The 13,825-nt window shown below is 39.5% G+C and overlaps 1 protein-coding gene across 1 annotated transcript in view; it reads left to right on the forward strand.

The window, feature by feature from the left end:
- The window catches only part of NLRC4 (NLR family CARD domain containing 4), a 41,104-nt gene that overhangs the window by 14,940 nt on the left and 12,339 nt on the right, over positions 1 to 13,825 (forward strand). Inside the window, exons 5-8 of the mRNA XM_015112067.3 lie at positions 7,483 to 7,575; positions 10,303 to 10,473; positions 12,264 to 12,356; positions 13,037 to 13,204. Coding sequence (XP_014967553.3) covers positions 7,483 to 7,575; positions 10,303 to 10,473; positions 12,264 to 12,356; positions 13,037 to 13,204 — 525 coding nt within the window. The remainder of the gene's footprint in view (positions 1 to 7,482; positions 7,576 to 10,302; positions 10,474 to 12,263; positions 12,357 to 13,036; positions 13,205 to 13,825) is intronic.

The following is a 13,825-nucleotide window of genomic DNA, read 5'->3' on the forward strand; positions in this document are numbered from 1 at the left end:
CTGGGATTACAGGCTTGAGCCACCGCGCCCAGCCCATTCATAAACCTTTTAAAAACATTATGAGTTTTTTTTGCAAATTTTTTTTTTTTTTTTTTTTTTTTTTTTTAGTTCATCAACTATCATTAGCGTTAGTGTATTTTATGTGTAGCCCAATACAATTCTTCTTCCAATGTGGCCCAGGGAAACCAAAAGATTGTACATCCCTTTAAATGATTTAAATGTATTACAATAGGCCTATACTTCAGAAGTTCTTTTCAGAACACAAAGGTAAGCAGGTATGCAATCTCTGTAAACCAGCCAGAACCAGTCTGTGGTTGGTGTTCCTCTGATCAGGAGAGAGTTACTGAAATCACTCTCTTCTCCAATCAAAGCTGTAGTTATGGCAGGTGGAACAGGGATTGTTAGCATTTGTGAGCTGGATGAGTTGCGAATTGTTTAATATTCACAACTATCAATATTGCTTGTCTTGAGACCAATGCATGTTTAGCTACCAAAGAAGAAAAATCTGTGGTGGTTACGGCACAGTTTATTCTTAAAAAAAATTTTTTTTTTCAAGGTAGGGTCTTGCTCTGTCACCCAGGTGGGAGTGCAGTGGTGCAATCACAGTTCATTGCAGCCTCAACCTCCTGGGCTCAGTCGATCCTCATTGTTTGTTTTTTTTTTTTGAGAGACGAGGTCTCACTATGTTGCCCAGGCTGGTCTTGAACTCCTGGGCTCAAGCAATTCTACTGCCTCCACCTTCCAAACTGTTGGGATTACAGGCATGAGCCACGACGCCCAGCCTAGGACAGTTTATTCTTTAAGTGTAGAGCTGCATGACTTAGCCTTTGCCTGGCATGGTCTTATGTCCTGTTTATAACTTGGTATTTTATTGCCATAAAAAGTCTGTTCTGTTAGTCTTATGATCTCTATGTTAACAGTAATGCTGATGAGTTGTGTTCAAACCACAAAAGAGAGGGAGTATGATGATGTGTGTTTGACCTCCCATCCTGTCATGGCCAGGTCCTTTGTTTAAGTTTTTTTCCGGGGTCCCCTTAGCCCAGAGGGGATGCATTCCATTGGTGCAGGGGGGCCTAGGAATTTTAGTTTACAGCTATAATCAAGCCTGGCTGGAAATAATAGCCAGGAATACTGTGAAAATGTTAGATATATAGTTTTGCTTTATTTATTTATCTATTATTTATTTTTATAGATATGGGGGTTCAAGTGCAGTTTTTTTACATTGATATATTTCGTGGTGGTGAAATCTGAGCTTTGAGTGTAACCACCATTATCAGTTAGATAATTTCTCATCCCTTGCCTCCCTCTCACCCTCCCACCTTTCCAAGTCTCCATGTCTATTCCGCTTTCTATCTCCACGTGTACACATTATTTAGCTCCCACTTGTGAGTACATATGGTATTTGACTTTCCGTTTCTGAGTTATTTCACTTAAGATAATGGCCTCCGGTTCCATCAGTGTTGCTGCAAAAGACATGATTTCATTTTTATTAGTTTTGTTTTAAATTTTCTAGTAGTTTCTGCTAGGTGTCAGGACTTGAAAGGAAGGTAGAAGGGCGGTGGAGAGAGGTCCATGCTGGGGAAAAGTTGTCAGATTGGGAGCCATAGGGAAGATTCCCAGAGCTGTAGTCTGATTGGAAAGATATATATACACACACCTACATATATACATATATGTATGTGTTTAAATATCTTTAAAAAATATAAATATATTAAAAATATTTTTATTAAAAATATATTGAGAGGCTGAGGCAGGTGGATCCCCTGAAGTCGGGAGTTTGAGACCAGTCTGACCAACATGGAGAAATCCCGTCTCTACTAAAAATACAAAATTAGCCGGGCGTGGTGGCGCATGCCTGTAATCCCAGCTACTGGGGAGGCTGAGGCAGGAGAATCACTTGAACCCGGGAGGTGGAGGTTGCGGTGAGCCGAGATCGTGCCATTGCACTCCAGCCTGGGCAACAAGAGTGAAACTCTGTCTCAAAAAAAGAAAAGAAAAGAGGAAAAAAAAAAAAAATATATATATATATATATATATATATATGCGCAGGTTAAGCTTGTCTTCAGCAAATCCTTCTGCGAGCACCCCCATCTTTACCAATACCCAGTCCTCCCCTGCCAAGTGACACCCTGCCCTACTTCAAGTCTTGGAGGAAATCCAGCCTGTAAATTAATCACCTGCAGGAGTTAGTAGCTAATTGTGTTACAAGATTCTCATCTGGGAAATTGTAGAAGATACCCAGCCCCATTCCCACCCTAACTATTGTTTACTTAGTTGGGGCCGGGCCAGGTGACTCACACCAGTAATTCCAACACTTTGGGAGGCCAAGGCAGAGGATTACTTGAGATCAGTCTGGGCACAATAGGAAGACCCTGTCTCTACCAAAAATTAATCATCTGGGCGTGATGGTGTATGCCTGTAATCCCAGATACTCTAGAGGCTGAGGTGGGAGGATCACTTGAACCGAGGAATTTTCAGGCTGCAGCAAGGTATGATCATACCAGTGCCTGGGCAACAGAGCAAGACCCTATCTCCAAAAAGAAAAGAAAAAAAAGAATGAATGGTAGAAGATTTGGGGAATATTGTCTAACATGATGAAATTCCAGATTTTAGACTTCAGACACAGATATGTGAGGGCAATCTTTCTGGGTAAAGGGGATACTTCCCCAAATTCCGAATAACACTAAAGGAGAATGCCTGCCCTACCTGTGTAGACCAGTTTGGTTGCCCAGAGCAGGAATGCTATGTGGTGTGAAGCTATGAGAAGCAGGAACCTTGTTCTACTTAACTGTAGCAGTCTGGGGTTAGTTTCAGACACAAGCAATTTCCCACCCAGCTCTGCCTTGCTTGTCACCCTGCAGAGAAATTTTCTGTCATTTTGAGATTCTAGAATGTTTTGTACAGATAATCTTTGAAACCTCCTCCTTAATGTGGGAATCCCTTCTGTAAGATTTTGGATGTCACGAAGACTTTATTAGACTACCTTCTGTGTCAGGAAGCTCACCATCTACTCATGACAACTCTTCTTTTATACTGATCTTGTAAAGTGATCACCTGTGTGCTGAATTTGGCCTACATGGTGTTTAGAATTATTTTGTAATGTTTGCCATTTAAAAAATTATTTACTTTATTTAACTATTATTATTTTTTTGAGACAGGGTCTCACTCTGTCACCCAGGCTGGAGTGCAGTGGCACAATCTTGGCTCATTGCAACCTCCACCTCCTGGATTCAAGCAAGTCTCCTGCCTCAGAATCCCAAGTAGCTGGGATTACAGGCGCACACCACCACACCTGGCTAATTTTTGTATTTTCAGTACAGACGGGGTTTCACCATGTTGGCCAGGCTGGTTTCAAACTCCCAATCTCAAGTGATCCACCCACCTCGGCTTCCCAAAGTGCTGGGATTACAGGTGTGAGCCACTGTGCCCGGCCCTCCTTCTTTTTTGTAGAGACAAGGTCTCTCTATGTTGCTGAGGCCAGTCTTGAACTCCTGGGCTCAAGTGATCCTCCCCCTCAGCCTCGCAAACTGCTAGGATTATAGGTATGAGCCACTGCACCCAGCCAGTTTTAGAAGGATGTTTTTTGTGGGGTTTGCAGGAGAGGGTGTTGTAGATTCCTTGACATTTTTATTGTAGACAATCATGTTATCTTTGAAAAGAATGATTTTAAATTCTTCCCTTCCAATTTGTATTCCTTTTATTTTATTTTTATTTTTTGCCTTATTTCACTGACTAGGATGTGCAGTACAATGTTGAACAGGGGTGGTAGGAATGAACATCTTGTCTTGTTCCTGACCTTAGGGAGAAAGCATTCAGACTTTCACCGCTAAGTATAATGTTAAATGTAGTTTTCTTGTAGATGTCTTTTATCAAGTTGCTGAGAATTTTTTTTGTCATGAATAGATGATGGATTGTGTTAAAGGTGTTTTCTGTATCCATTTATATGATCATGTCATTTTACATGAATGGACGTTGGATTGTTTTTATAAAATTATTTTTAAATTATTTTTGAGGCAGGGTCTTGTTCTGTCACCCAGGCTGGTGTGCAGGGGCATGATCATAGCTCACTGTAGCCTTGACTTCCTGGGCTCAACAGATCCGCCCGCCTCAGCCTCTTGACTAGCTGGGACCACAAGTGTGCACTATCACATCTCGTTAATTTTTAAATTTTTTGTAGAGATGAGTTCTCACTATGTTGCCCAGGCTGGTCTCGGACTCCTGTGCTCAAGAGATTTTCCCGCCTGGGCCTCCCAAAGTGTTGGGATTACAGGTGTGAGCCGCCCAGCCTGGATGCTGGATTATGTTACATGTGTTTTCTGCATCAATTTATAGGATCATGTAGTTTTTCTTTTAGACTGCCAATATAATGAATTATATGGATTGATGTCCAAATATTAAGCATCCTGCATTCCCTATATGAAACCCATTTGGAGGTGGTGTAATATTCTTTTTTTTTTTTTTGAGACGTAATCTTGCTCTGTCACCAGGCTGAGTGCAGTGGTGCGATCTTGGCTCACTGCAACCTCCGCCTCCTGGGTTTAAGTGATTCTTCTGCCTCAGCCTCCCAAGTAGCTGGGACTACAGGCACATGCCGCCATGCCCAGCTAATTTTTGTATTTTTAGTAGAGACGGGGTTTCACCATGTTGGCCAGGCTGGTCTCGAACTCCTGACCTCGTGATCCACCTACCTTGGCCTCCAGAGTGCTGGGATTACAGGTGTGAGCCACCACACCTGCCGTAATATTCTTTTATGCATGACTGAATTCCATTTGCTATTTTGTTGAAGATTTTTGATTCTATATTCATGAATGATATTGGTCTAAAGTTTAATTTCCTTTCTTTCTTTCTTTTTGAGACAGGGTCTCACTCTGTCACCAGGGCTAGAGTGCAGTAGCGCGATCTCAGATCACTGCCACCTCCGTCTCCTGGGTTCAAGTGATTCTCCTGCCTCAGCCTCCAGAGTAGCTGGGATTACAGGAGCCTGCCACTAGGCCCAACTAACTTTTTGTATTTTTAGTAGTGATGGGGTTTCACCATGTTGGCCAGGCTGGTCTCGAACTCCTGACCTAGTGATTCGCCGGCCTTGCCCTCCCAAAGTGCTGGAATTACAGGCGTGAGCCACCACAGCTGCTATAATATTCTTTTATGCATGACTGAATTCCATTTGCTATTTTGTTGAAGATTTTTGATTCTATATTCATGAATGATATTGGTCTAAAGTTTAATTTTCTTTCTTTCTTTCTTTTCGAGATGGGGTCTCACTCTGTCACCAGGGCTGGAGTGCAGTGGCGCAATCTCAGCTCACTGCAACCTCTGTCTCCTGGGTTCAAGCAATTCTCTTGCCTCAGCCTCCAGAGTAGCGGGGATTACAGGAGCCTGCCACTACGCCCAGCTAATTTTTTGTATTTTTAGTAGAGACGGGGTTTCACCATGTTGACCAGGCTGGTCTCAAACTCCTGACCTCGTGATTCGCCTGCCTCGCCCTCCCAAAGTGCTGGGATTACAGGCGTGAGCCACCTCGCCCAGCCTCAATTTTCTTTCTTTTCTTTTCCCTCCTTCCCTCCCTCCTTTCTCTCTCTATTCTGTCTCTCTCACTTTCTTTCGTTCGTTAAAGACAGTGTCTCATTCTGTCACCAAGGCTGGAGTACAGTGGTGTGATCACAGTTCATTGCAATCTTGATCTCCTGGACCCAAGCGATTATCTTGCCTCAGTCTCCTGAGTAGCCAGGACTACTCACACCTGCCACCACACCTGGGTAATTTAAAAAATATTTTGTAGGGATAGGGTCTGGATATATTGCCCAGGCTGGTCTCGAACTCCTGGCCTCAGGTGATCCTCCTACCTCTGCCCCCAAAGCACGGGGGTTATAGGAGTGAGCCACTGTGCCTGGCCTAAATTTTTTTCTTCTACATCTTTGTCTGCTTTTCATATCCAGCTAATGATGGCTTCATAAAATAAGTTGGGAATTGTTCTTTGTACTTCTATTTTCTGGAAGTGATTGTGTAGAACTGATATTATTTCTTCTTTAAATGTGTGGTAGATATGAAGGCAGTTGAAGAAGGAAAAAAATGAAAATGTGTGGCAGAATTTGCAAGCGAACGTATCTGTGCCTGCAGGTTTCTTTTTTGGGAAATTTTAGATTACAAATTCAATTTCTTTAATAGCTATAAGGCTATTCCGGTTACCTATTCCATATCTCACGACTATTGGTAGTTTGTGGTTTTCAAAAAATTGGGCAATTTCATATATGTTGTCAAATTTATGTGTGTAGATTTGTTTATATTATTCTCTAATTGTCCTTTTAATATCTGCAGTGTGTGTAGTGATATCCCCTTTTTTGTTTCTGATATTGGTAATCTGTGTCTTCTTTTGTCAGTCTTGGTAGAAATTTTCTAATTTTATTGATCTTTTCAAAGATCCAACTTTTAGCTTCATTGCTTTTTTTCTATTGTTTACATTTATAATTTTGATTTCTGGGCTGGGCATGGTGGCTCACGCCTGTAATCCTAGCACTTTAGGAGGCTGAGACCAAAGGATCACTTGTGCTCAGGAGTCCGAGACCAGCCTGGGCAACATAGTAAGATCTTGTCTCTGTTTTTAATTTTTATAATAAAGATGTAATAATTTTGATTTCCACCCTTATCTTTATTAGTTTATTTCTTCTTTCCTTTATTTTGCTCTCTTTTCTGTAATTTCTTTTTTTTTTTTCGAGACAGAGTCTCACTCTGTCTCCCAGGCTGTAGCGCAGTGGCGTGATCTCGGCTCACTGCAAGCTCCGCCTCCCGGGTTCACGCCATTCTTCTGCCTCAGCCTCCCGAGTAGCTGGAACTACAGGCGCCTGCCACCAGGCCCAGCTAATTTTTGGTATTTTTAGTAGAGACGGTGTTTCATTGCGTTAGCCAGGATGGTCTCCATCTCCTGACCTCGTGATCCGCCCGCCTCGGCCTCCCAAAGTGCTGAAATTACAGGCGTGAGCCACCGCGCCGGCCTGTAATTTCTTTAGTATGCCTCAGTTGTTGATTTGAGACCTTTCCTCATTTCTAATATAAGTATGCAACGCTGTAAATGTCCCTGTAAACACTATGTTAGCTGAAGATTTTTTTTTTTCTTTTCACCCCTTTGTGAGTGGAGAGCTGCAGATTTTGAAGTTTTGTTCTTATTTTTAAAAATATTTTTCAAAATATTGTCAAATTTTCCTTGAGTCTTTTTTAACGCATAATTATTTAAAAGTGTGTTGTTTAATTTTCAAGTGTTTAGAAATTTCCCTGTTATCTGGGAAATCATTTGGAGAACATGCTTACAGTGAAGTACAATGCCCATTTCTTATAAAAAGTATGTTTTTATGTCTATTTCATGAGCATTTTTGGCTCATGGCGATCATTAAAATCTTTTGATTGGTAACAAAAATGACAGTAATAGTAAATGACATAGTAAATAGCAAATATCCGCTGAACAGAGTCTAATCTTCTTTCTTTTGACAGGTGGTCTGACTGACAGATTGGGTAATTTGAAGAACCTTACAAAGCTCATAATGGATAACATTAAGATGAATGAAGAAGATGCTATAAAACTAGGTCAGATTTCTGTTCTCATATGTGTATTAATGTGAGTTTGATAATAAGAGGAGTTAACTTCAGGCTGTGACACTGTGTGTCTGCACAAGGCAAGGATGTTTTTATGTACTTATGGCTACATTGGTTTCCCTAGACATATTCAAATTGTACAACACTAGATGGTAACCCTTTTGGGAAGAGAGCCCATGACGTGTTTTTAATTTCCCTCTCCCTGGCTCATTGGCTATGTTTTTATTTAAGGCATAGAAACAATATTTTAGTTTATAGTATGGTTTCATAATTGCATAGAAACAATATTTTAAAGTTTATACTATGATTTCATAATTAAGTAAAATTTCATAAATGAAATAGGACACAGGAAACAATGTGAATCAAGAAAACTTTGGGGGAAGCATGCTTTCATTCTACACTAGAGGTTGTGTTTCCCCAATCAAAAAAATGAAAAGGAAAAGGAAACTTCAGGAACACAAGCAGAACACATGGCTTACCACAGGGAACCAGGCCCTCCAGGCCAGGGAGGATTCCTGTTAAAGCTTCTTTCCTTGAATGTCCCTGTTTCCTCGTGTGTTAGATTTTTTTTTTTTTTTTTTTTTGGCTCTTTTTTTCCCTAGTTGAGTCCTCACTAAAAGGCTCCTCTCTTCCCTTCACCTTGTTCTTTCTTATTCTGCTTCCTGCCGAAAGACAACTCTATCCTATAATCAAATCATGGCTGAAGCCTGGGCACGGTGTATCACGCCTGTAATTCCAGCACTCTGGGAGGCCAAGGCGGGTGGATCACCTGAGTTCAGGAGTTCAAGACCAGCCTGGCCAACATGGTGAAACCCCATATCTACTAAAAATACAAAAATTAGCTGGGCGTGGTGGTATGCACCTATAATCCCAGCTACTTGGGAGGCTGAGGCAGGATAATCACTTGAACCCAGGAAGAGGAGGTTGCAGTGAGCCGAGATTGCTCCACTGCATTCTAGCCTGGACGACAGAGAGAGACTCCATCCCGAAACAAAAACAAAAACAAAAGCAAAACATGGCTGACTTCTTTTCTTTATATGGCCTACATGAGAATAATCAAATTAATTCAGTGTTCAATAAACATTTATTGCATGTGTATAAATTACACAGAAAATCAGAGCTGGAAGAGGATTGAGAGCATCTAATTCAACTCATTCATTTCACAGAAAACTCCACTGGAACCTAAAATAGCTTATTGACTTGCTCAAGATATTACCAACTGGCAGAAAGAGGTCAAAAAGTACCTCTCTAGGACAGCCTGCTTCTGCTATTAAGGAATCAAAATATGAACTTGACTAAACCAGTCTAATTATATTAGTAATAATTTACTCTTTATTAAAGAGTTACTGTGCTATAGATTAGACACTAGCCTAGGCAGTTTTATATACTTCATTCCACTGAATCCCCACAACAGTCCTAGTACATAGATATAATGATCCCTAAAGCTTAAGCTAAAAGATTGAATAACTTGTCCAAGTTTATAATTATTAAGTAGGAGATTCAGGAACTGACTGCAAAGCTCAGGTCATGCTCACAACCTCCAACCTGTATGTACTCCCATGACAACAATGAACATTTATTGAACATTTATTGAGCACTTACTATGTGCCACATTAAATATGTTACATACATTATCTGCAACCTTCCTGAAAACTCTGCAAGATTGATATTATTAGAATCATATATTTCTTTTCTTTTCTTTTTTTTTTTTTTTGAGGCAGAGTCTCCCTCTGTTGCCCAGGCTGGAGTGCAGTAGCGAGATCGCAGCTCATTGCAACCTCTGCCTCCTGGGTTCAAGCGATTCTAATGCCTCAACCTCCCGAGTAGCTGAGATTACAGGTGTGCACCATCACGCCCAGCTAATTTTTGTATTTTTAGTAGAGATGGGGGCTCTGCCATGTTGGCCAGGCTGGTCTCGAACTCCTGACCTCAGGTGATCTGCCCACCACTACCTCTCATAGTACTGGGATTACAGGTGTGAGCCACCGTGCCTGGCCATTAAAATCATGTATTTCTTTCCTGTAGGCTATAGTACCATCAAGATAAGGCAATATTTTAATGACACAAAGTAAGGCCTAACCAATCCTAAACTGCACATTAGCTTTAGACCTAAGAATGGGGGACATTTCAGAATGTTTCCAATTGTACTGTTGATATAAGGTAAATCTTTTTTCTGGTTAAATACACTGCAGTGGATGTGGTCTTCATTCTAAAGCATCAGGCGGGACTTGTGGTCTTCATTCTAAAGCATCAGGCAGGCCCCATATCATGAGTCCCAGGCAAGAGTTTTGAGGCTGTGAACAGTTGCACTAGAAGCACTCCAAGGACCAAGTCCCCATGCTACCCCCCTGAACTCAGCCCCCCGCTGTTTAAGATTTTTGAGAAGATTGAAAGGAGAGTGCTCTAGAACACTTCATCCATCTAAAGAATTGTCGTAAGAGTATACATTGATGCCCATTAATTACAAATTTACGATAGTGTTTCTTATGCTACTAAGAGAATAACCTCCACATAAGTGATTTTTGTGTGGTCCAAGAGACTGGAAAGTGAGAGTTGAAAGAAGAACAGCTCTCTTTGACTCTTTGTAGCTTAAGGTTGCTGCAGGAAGAACATGGGAAGGTCTCTGCACAATTATTCTTTGCTTTCTTTTCAGTTCATTAATCTATGCTTAAATTGAATTAACTTGGTATCCTAATGCATTCCTTTCTCTTTTTTCAGCTGAAGGCCTGAAAAATCTGAAGAAGATGTGTTTATTTCGTTTGACCCACTTGTCTGACATTGGAGAGGGAATGGATTACATAGTCAAGTCTCTGTCAAGTGAACCCTGTGACCTTGAAGAAATTCAATTAGTCTCCTGCTGCTTGTCTGCAAATGCAGTGAAAATCCTAGGTAACTGTTGCTTCCATTAACTGAATGAGGACAGTATAACAGAACATGTGATACTATTATACTAATTCACACTAAATGTCTCAAATGGAAATTTAATTTTAAGGAAAACTGGAAAAGATAATAAAAACTTCTGGATAATAAGCAGATTGTTTTTAATGATTTTTCTCCATATTGGAATTAAAATCAACTATTGATGGATAATAGGGGATAATTTCAGAATAACTGAAGATGTAACTTTTAGAGAAAGTGAAAAGGAAGAAAATAAGAAATAGGTGCTTGAAACTTGCCACATAACCTGTCATATAATTTACTGCCTAATAAACATTTAAATGAATGGATAAATGATTGAGAAGTGAGAGATAAAGATTTTCTTAAATGATCTCAGGCCTCTAATTCCTACCCATTGCCCTGTTAAGATGAAGTTAATGTGCATTAATGTGACAATCAAGTCTTCTGAGTTCCCAAAGGGAGGCATATTGAGTATGGGGAAACTTACTGCATATTTCTGGATAAAGTATACATGTGTAATTCAGACATATTTTAAAATTTAGATTTTGGAAAAGAGTGGTATAATCTTTTTAAAGTTAAACTATATAACTTCTGGGAGTCTCTAAAGATAACTAAGGAAGCCATTTGTATACTAATACAAAGTTACAGCTAGAGAAACCCACAGTTGAAAAAGGCTAGACAAGTACTGGGAATATGAGCACAATGAGCACATGCCTTTATTTCTCTGCTTACTGCTGGGCAGAGACAGGCTTAGAACTGGAAATCGCAAATGTACTCTTTTAAAGAGAAGTTCAGCAGGTTTTTTACTGTAGAGCACACAACCCAGAAGATACTTTAAGAAAAGGGCTCATATGATTGATTAAAAATAATAGCCAATATTATAACAAGAGTACATATTCATGAAAAACTTGTCTGATTTTTTTAAAAAGGAGATTTTTCTAGCCTTGACAGAAAAAACTTCACCTAGATTAAGCAAGAGTGATAACATGTGAAGAAAAGAACTAAGCAATTCTTAGCTAGACTGGTACCATTATATAATTCATGTTTGCATACAAAATAGTTTTCCATTACCTCAACATATTTATGTCTTTGTTATTCAAATACATCTTTTGTACATAGCATAAAACTGGGTCTTGCTTAAAAAAAAAGTTCTGATTATCTGATTATCTCTGCCTTTTAATTGGAGTGTTTAGTCCATTAAGATTTAATGTAATTGTTGATATGGATAAATTTGAATCTGCCATTTTGCTATTTGTTTTCTTTTTTCTCATCTTTTTTTTTTTACTAGGTTTTTATTATTAACATCACAACAATTATGTCAATAAAATCATCTCAGTTGAGGTACACAAAACCAGCTCATTTCATTTTTGTTGTTGTTGTTCCTGTTTCTCCTGTATGATTAAGGACATTTTATAATTGAAGCAACTTTACATTTTATCTGGTCCAACTACCTCATTCTATAGAGGAAGACATTGAGGCTTAGAGATTTTTCCATGATGACATAACAACTACATCCCATGCTGCTTTAGGCTTTATGTGACCTGGAATTTATTAATCAGAACCTAGGACCAATGACTATTTGCCCATTTGGTCATAAACATGGGATTTGGGGGTTATGCCTATGCCAGTGCCTTTGGAAATAATTAAAATAACCAAGGCAAGTTATGATTTGCATTACCATTAGCAGAAAAGATAAGAACTCAGAATTATTCTAAGGATACTTCAAAATACATTTATATTTACCTGAAAACTTTTTTATTTTGGATTACTTTTTTTCCCAGCTCAGAATCTTCACAATTTGGTCAAACTGAGCATTCTTGATTTATCAGAAAATTACCTGGAAAAAGATGGAAATGAAGCTCTACATGAACTGAGTAAGAATGACAATTCAGCCAAAATCAGATGCTTGAATATGTGTACTGGGTAGTCGAAATACATAGCCTGGGCCCTGAGGTCTTTTATACCCATGTGTGCCTTACTAGATGCACCCTCCTTAGGAACATCATTTAGGCCTTTCCTAAACTGCCCTTAACAAACACAGGCCCATGTCTTTTAAGTCACCAGTTTACATATGCTCACTGCACTTTGAGGCGGGATCCCACCTGCTTTCCTCCTTTGAGGAGGCAACTGTCAGAGTAGCTGATGTGCAAGACAAATTTGCTTAAGGAATTGGTGATATGGATTTTTAGGTGTGACAGTGATATGTGATTATGGTTAAAAGAAAAAAAAAGGAAAGAACTGATTCATACTGTCCATGATTTGCTTTAGAATAATACCGGGGGAATTAGGTCAGGATTAAGCAAGATTGCCCATGATTTAATGTTTTTGAAAAGTGACTTATTAGTATATATAGTTTCATTATATTCTTCTGCATAATGTTTGTATAAGCTTGAACACTTTCCATAAAAATAACCAAAAATTAAGTAGATTCTCATTGCAGATTGAGTAGGCTACAGAGCCACCAAACATAACGATCATTCCTTCCCCAACATCCCTTCGTTCTTCCTCAGTTTTGAGATCATCCAGTCCCTGAACTGCTCTTTGTTTCTTCCAGTTGACAGGCTGAACGTGCTAGAACAGCTCACTGCACTGATGCTGCCCTGGGGCTGTGATGTGCAAGGCAGCCTGACCAGCCTGTTGAAACATTTGGAGGAGGTCCCACAACTCGTCAAGCTTGGGTTGAAAAACTGGAGACTCACAGATACAGAGATTAGAATTTTAGGTAAGTACACACATACCGAGCCAAGATAAATGGATTTGGCCCTTAAAAAGTTCTTGAGTTGGCTTTGCTTATTTTGCCCCCTTATTTTATTTTGCTTCCTCTTTTTTTTTTAAATATAAGTATGTCTAAGGAATTCATTCATGTTAGAGTAAGAAGACTTAAAACACGGGCCTTCCTTCAGGTTGTAAGCCCTTTACCTACAGAATTAAATGGAAAGCATTCACAGTATCCAGTAAGATGTATTATATTAGTCATAGTTCTTACTAGCCTTAACTTTCTGAAATTCAGCAACGCCCCTCCCTCCAATATCAGGAAATATTTTCAAGTTACTTATTGGGTATTCAACACTATATATAAAGGTGAATGTAGCTGTATCTAAATAGAGTCACCAAATATCTTTAAATAACTGTAATATTATCCAGAAACAAATAGATCTATATAAATGACTGAAGACACCACCAACCTCAGGCAGCTGATGAAAGAAGCCCTCATACTATCTGCATTAGTTTTCAATCTGTGCATAACATATGGCCTCAAAACATAATGGCTTAAAACAATAACCATTATCTCACAGTTTCTGTGGTTCAGGAACTTGGGAGTTCAGCAGGTTAGCTCTGGCTT

The sequence above is a fragment of the Macaca mulatta genome, chromosome 13, assembly GCF_049350105.2.
Source record: "Macaca mulatta isolate MMU2019108-1 chromosome 13, T2T-MMU8v2.0, whole genome shotgun sequence".
NCBI classification, from domain to species: Eukaryota; Metazoa; Chordata; class Mammalia; order Primates; family Cercopithecidae; genus Macaca; species Macaca mulatta.